This window comes from Gaeumannomyces tritici, assembly GCF_000145635.1.
Source record: "Gaeumannomyces tritici R3-111a-1 unplaced genomic scaffold supercont2.7, whole genome shotgun sequence".
Classification (NCBI taxonomy): Eukaryota; Fungi; Ascomycota; class Sordariomycetes; order Magnaporthales; family Magnaporthaceae; genus Gaeumannomyces; species Gaeumannomyces tritici.
Genome location: NW_008804551.1, coordinates 840,282 through 845,471, shown reverse-complemented (window position 1 = coordinate 845,471; position 5,190 = coordinate 840,282). Strand labels below are relative to the sequence as shown.

Genomic DNA, 5,190 nt, shown 5'->3' with positions numbered 1-5,190 from the left:
GAGAGAGAGAAAGAGAGAGAGAGAAAACATAATGGACATCCCTTACCTCCCTTCGCCCACGGTCACGAAGCCGTAGGGATCGCTCTTGCCCCCGGCGGCCCTACGCGGCCCCGGCGCCCCGGCGCACGCCTCGAGGCAGTCGGGGACGGTGAGGGCGCCGGCCCGGGAGGCGTTGACGGGCGCGGTGGCGTCCTCGAGGGCCGACTCGCTGCCGACGGGCCGGCTGTAGCAGCCCTGCAGGGCGTAGCCGGCGTGCGCGGCGGCCGCGAGGGTCGGCCGGTGGGCGAGGCGCGTCGTGACGGTCATGGTCACGCGGGTGGTGGTCGTGATGGTCGACTTGGGCTCACCCTCGTGCCCGTCGTCGCCGTCGTCGTGTGCGGCGGCCCTGGCGGCCAGGAGGACGAGCAGGATCAGCACGAGGGGGCCGTAGCCGAGCGTGAAGGGCCTCCCCCGAGACGACGGCGGCGGCTTCCAGGCCATGTTGGCGGCTATCATGATGGCGTGTTTTCAGTTCTTGGATGGTGTGGCAAAAAAGCCGAATGTTGCATTTGCATGCTGTTGATGCTCAAGAGAGCGACAGAAAAGGCATGCGGCCCCAACATCCGGCTGCCCTCCATCAAGTATGAATCCATGTGCCCAGGAGGCACTGGAAGAGGTAACAAAGATGACCGCCACTGGGCGGCTGCCGACAAAGCCCGACATATGGATGCGGCCTGGTGACCGGATCCGGCGCCCGGCAGTGAGCCTTGCATTGTATCGGGCACAAAGCCGAGAGCAGGCACTTGAGGCAGGCAGGTGAGTGAGACACATGGGAGATTTGCTCTGAAATAGATGGAATAATTAGAAGCCGTATAGGCGAAGAAGAAAGGAGAGTTCTGTTCATTTCCCTCCAGCCTCCTCCCCAGAACCGACGGGGCTACCCCAGATCTAGGGAATCGCGTGGAGGATCCCATGTCTTTATTCATCATCACTCCCGCAGTGGCCCGGGAACTAAAGGGCCCAAGACAGGGGAATGCGGAGGCACGATAAGCATTCCACACGCACACCCCCAAGATGGAGGCCCCTGGAGATGCAGTCGTCAATTCCAAAACTGCGATGCAAGAGGTCGTCTCGCTATCTCCTCCACCAGACCTCATTGGCTCCCGCGGCCCCCCCCTTTTCTTCCCCAACAAACACGGCAGCTGCTCGAGAAGGATGCCGGGCCTTTTTGCGGTGCGTGCGTACGCGCTCCTCGTTGCGCACATATGCACCCATCTCGGCATCTGGGGCCGAGGCGGGAGTGGCATGTACGCAGGGTAGGTTTTGACGCGTCGGAAAGATATAGCTAGGGGTGGCGATTGGCCCATCATGTCGTTGCAAGGGCAGCACGCGATCAGATGCGATGCCGTTGCAGGGGTTTGGTGCGTCGAGCGTCTGATAAGGGTTGCTTTTTTCGGGCTGGGCCGTACTGTCGAATGAGAAGGCTCAGTCCGGGGACGAGGTCCTGGTATCTCGAGAGCGAGGCAGGTCGTCCAGGCCCCCAACAGGAGCAGACGGCGTGTTGCCAGCGCAGAGTCCCGTGGAGGCTCACATACATATAGCATAGCGCGATCGCCAGTAAAACTATAAAGTTAGGAAGGTCGATGTGAGAGAGGCCGATTCCGTTTAGGGGCCATCGCGACAGACACGGCCGCCAAGACGGCGGCATCACAGAGTTCTGACTCTGCGGGAAAACAGATAGATAGAGAGGGTAGCTATCAGATCTTATCTTGGACCCCGTGTTTGTCTCCTATTTGCTAACCACCTTTGGAAATTCGCAATAGGCCCGCCTGACTGCTTGGCCAGCTAGGCGAGGACGGCAGGGCCCGGACGAAATAAGCAATGCCTCCTCGTTTCTGGAGAGCTCATGGCAACAATATAAGAGGCAGGCAACTGCACACCGTCTCTGACATGGAGGCTCCGACACCTTAGTCCCTATTCAATTCCACTTGGAGTCGAAAGGGGCTGCCAAACAGCCTCGAGACAGAGCAACACCACAGCCAAACGACCCCCCGCCCAAAGTCGAAGCGTCCAAATCGACCAGGAGCAAAACGACACAGGCATGGATGGCCTGGGAAGGGAGTCGAGACTGGAGTCAGGGGAAGGCATGGATGGAAGAAAGAGAAGGGAGTCCGGGAAGAGAGAGGACCGGAGGGGGATATGCACAGACACGACAACACCACCTGCTAGTCAGACTCCCTGATCTGACTTGAGACCCCAACAGCCGCTGCTAGTGACGAAGACAACAAGCTGCAGACAACGCGTGACGGGCAACCATGGATCGAAAACCCCCCTTGGCACGGCATGGGAAAGCCACTCGGTGCCGGGCATCGTCTCGAGGACACAGCGAGACAACCCTCCAGTCAGCTTGCAGACGGCACACACGACACAAAAAAAGGTGGTCAGTCAAATCCACCAAGATGTGTATGTATGTGTGTCTTGAGGTCTTGAGTGTGTGCGTCCTCTGCACAAATGTAAAGAGCATCCACCTCATTTTACCCCACGCCAAGCCCCATGCGTCAATCACTTTGCGCCATCAATCGCACGGCCTGGAGTCGCAGCGGGGTGGGGCGCGGGAGAATTGGTTCATGTTCCCCCACGCCCAGGCCGCCAGCCCATTTTCCCGTTCAATCAAATGTCGTCGTTTACCATTTACCATTGAACCTAGGAGGTCAGCCCGGCCAGCTCTCGTCCGTGTGCGGCCCAGATTGCCTTGTTGTCGTCTTTGGCGCTGCAGCTGCTCATGCCGCGCTTTTTTTTTCTCTCTCTTTTTTTTTTTTTCCGTTGCTGCCAGTTATAGTAGCGCTGCAACCCCACCCGGCTCTTTCTCGGAAATCCCTCAGTTCTAGGCCCCATGGAGAGCGAACGAGGGGGAGGAGAAGGAGGACTAGAGGAGAAGGAGGAGCGAGACGGGGAAAGAGAGGGATCCAGTCCCTCGCAGTCAGTCTTCATCCGGCTGACTGCATCCGGCCGTCGACATCCGTATTCCGCTCCATCCAGCGACCGGTTGTAGCCCCAGCCGACAACCCCACGCGCCGAGTGAGCCTTGGGCGACATTGGTCAAGTGTGGAGCCCATCGCGTTCCAGGCCGTGCTGGGTGTGCACCATCACGGACGGAACCTCGACTGCGAGCAACCACAAACAGAAAAAAAAGAAAGAAAAAATGGCCAAGTGGCTTCCGTTTTGCTCCTGGCGGCAGGGGCTAGCCAGCCATGTGACGAACCGCCACCTGCGCATCACCAAAAGAGGGTTGGACGGATGCCGCAAATCCCACCTTCTGGCGGGAAGGGCGCTCTCTTCCTGGGCCAAAGCATCGGGGGGCTAACACCACAAAGACCAACCAGAAAGAGCCCTCGCATATGTCGATTTAGACTCGCCCTGATTGGCTCCTGCCCACGTCCAAGGAAAAAGGGCCCCAGCCGTGGGCAGGATGGAGATTCTCTGCATGTCATTGTCATGCCCTATCATGTTGGCCAGAGGGGCCCCAGCCCAGGGCGCGCGTCTGCTGGTGGGCTGGTGCATCCCGAAATCAGGTCTCTCCCCTCTCTCCCCTGCGTCATCAAACTTGAACGGTCGGGAAACATGCCAGAGCAGAGCCAGGCGCTGGCCGGATCCCGGCAGAGATCCACCCTGGACCGGCCCCAGCAGCCGCCCGTCCGCTCCGCGCTTCCGACGTATCAGCCTCGGCCGACTGGGCTCGCTGGCTCTCATGACGGCGTGCCCTGCAGGAAGCACACAGAAAAAAGCGGAAAGATGTGGGCTCTGAGAGGTGGCCCCCGTCAATCATCATCTCGGGTGTATTCGCCATTAGAGCCCCCTCGGAAGGGGGAGGGGGACGCGGGCGGGCGGGCAGGCAACCGCAGCCGGCAACGGTATTGATTTGCTCGAGGGGGTGTAGAGGGGGGCGCGGCCTGCAAGGCGGGCTTGTCATTATAGTGGCTTTTTACTCATTAGAACAAGAGCAGAAGACCACATCCCACGCGCGAGGGCAACATTGCCGGCCGTGGCTGCACATGCCATGCGACCCGGACCAGGGTTCTGCTGGCTAAACTCGCCCATCCCTTGCGGCGGCATGCTTCGTTAGCCCGGCAGGACCTAGGTGGGTAAAAGAGGGACAACCAGCACACCGTGGATGCATGTGAGAGGACGGTTGCTGACCGCCCACGCCCGGATCAAAAAAAAAACGGAACACTTTTCAATTGGTGGTGGTCTGCACTGGGGCAAAAATTGAAAAGTGTTCCGTTTTTTTTTTTTTGATCCGGGCGTGCCGCCCAAGGCGGCAGGAAGAGACAACTCGACAAAGAAAAAAACACAATCCAACCCCACACCAACAGAGCGACCCGACCGACCCTCTTTTGCCATCTCGAGGCTCCGCCGCTTTATCCCCAGTTAGGCTCCCCCTCGCCAGGGTGTTTCGCGATAACACATGCAACGGTAAGGGCGCAGAGAGGACCCGGATTCTCCGTTCAGACCCGATGGGAAAAACCGGAATGACTCGCCACGCGCACGTTTTCTTCCTGGTAGGTATGCTTGCCTGCCCGCGTCTCTTCGAAAGTGGCTTTGCGAGATGGAGCACGAGCCATTGCGAAAAATAAAATATCCAAGGAAGTAAATGAAATAAAATAAAAGTGCCAACCCAAAAGAAGAGAGAGCGTGGGATGGCCCTGGCCCCGAGGCCCGCCCAATATTGCCCTTTCTTCCAATGGTTCGCACCTCCCAGTGCCCAGCCGGGCGCCAAAAGCGCGGGATGGTTTTGCAAGGGAAAGGGGAAAGAGGGATTGGCGCAGTCGGGAGAGGGGATTTTCATGCTACCGCTGACTGAACATCCACCATTACATTGACTTTCAACTGTCCTTTTTCTTCTCTCTCTCTTTCTTGCTTTTCTTGCGGCTGATACCCCGCGCCAAGATTCACTTGGAGAATGTTTGGCAGGTCAGTCGACCGACAGGTGCTGGCTTTGTGGCGCGGCGAAGCTGGAGAGAGGGGGGACTCTGAGCTTTTTCCCTTCTCGATACCCACACACACACGCAAAGGTGGGAAACGAATGGCTTGTTCTCCGTCACCCCAGCCATGGCCCTGTTTTCCGAGTGGGGGTCACGGCAGGGGGGCCCGCATGCAAGTGCTCACCACCCCTGTCTTGTAGCTGGTACTTGGCGCCAGCCAGACAGGGTT

General features: G+C 58.7%; 1 protein-coding gene across 1 annotated transcript in view; it reads right to left on the bottom strand.

Moving 5' to 3' along the window:
- Positions 1-480, bottom strand: part of GGTG_11609 (hypothetical protein) — a gene marked incomplete at its 5' end in the record, with an annotated part of 2,507 nt that extends 2,027 nt beyond the window's left edge. The window contains one exon of the mRNA XM_009229500.1: positions 61-480. Coding sequence (XP_009227764.1) covers positions 61-480 — 420 coding nt within the window. The remainder of the gene's footprint in view (positions 1-60) is intronic.
- Between the last annotated feature and the right edge of the window lie 4,710 nt (positions 481-5,190).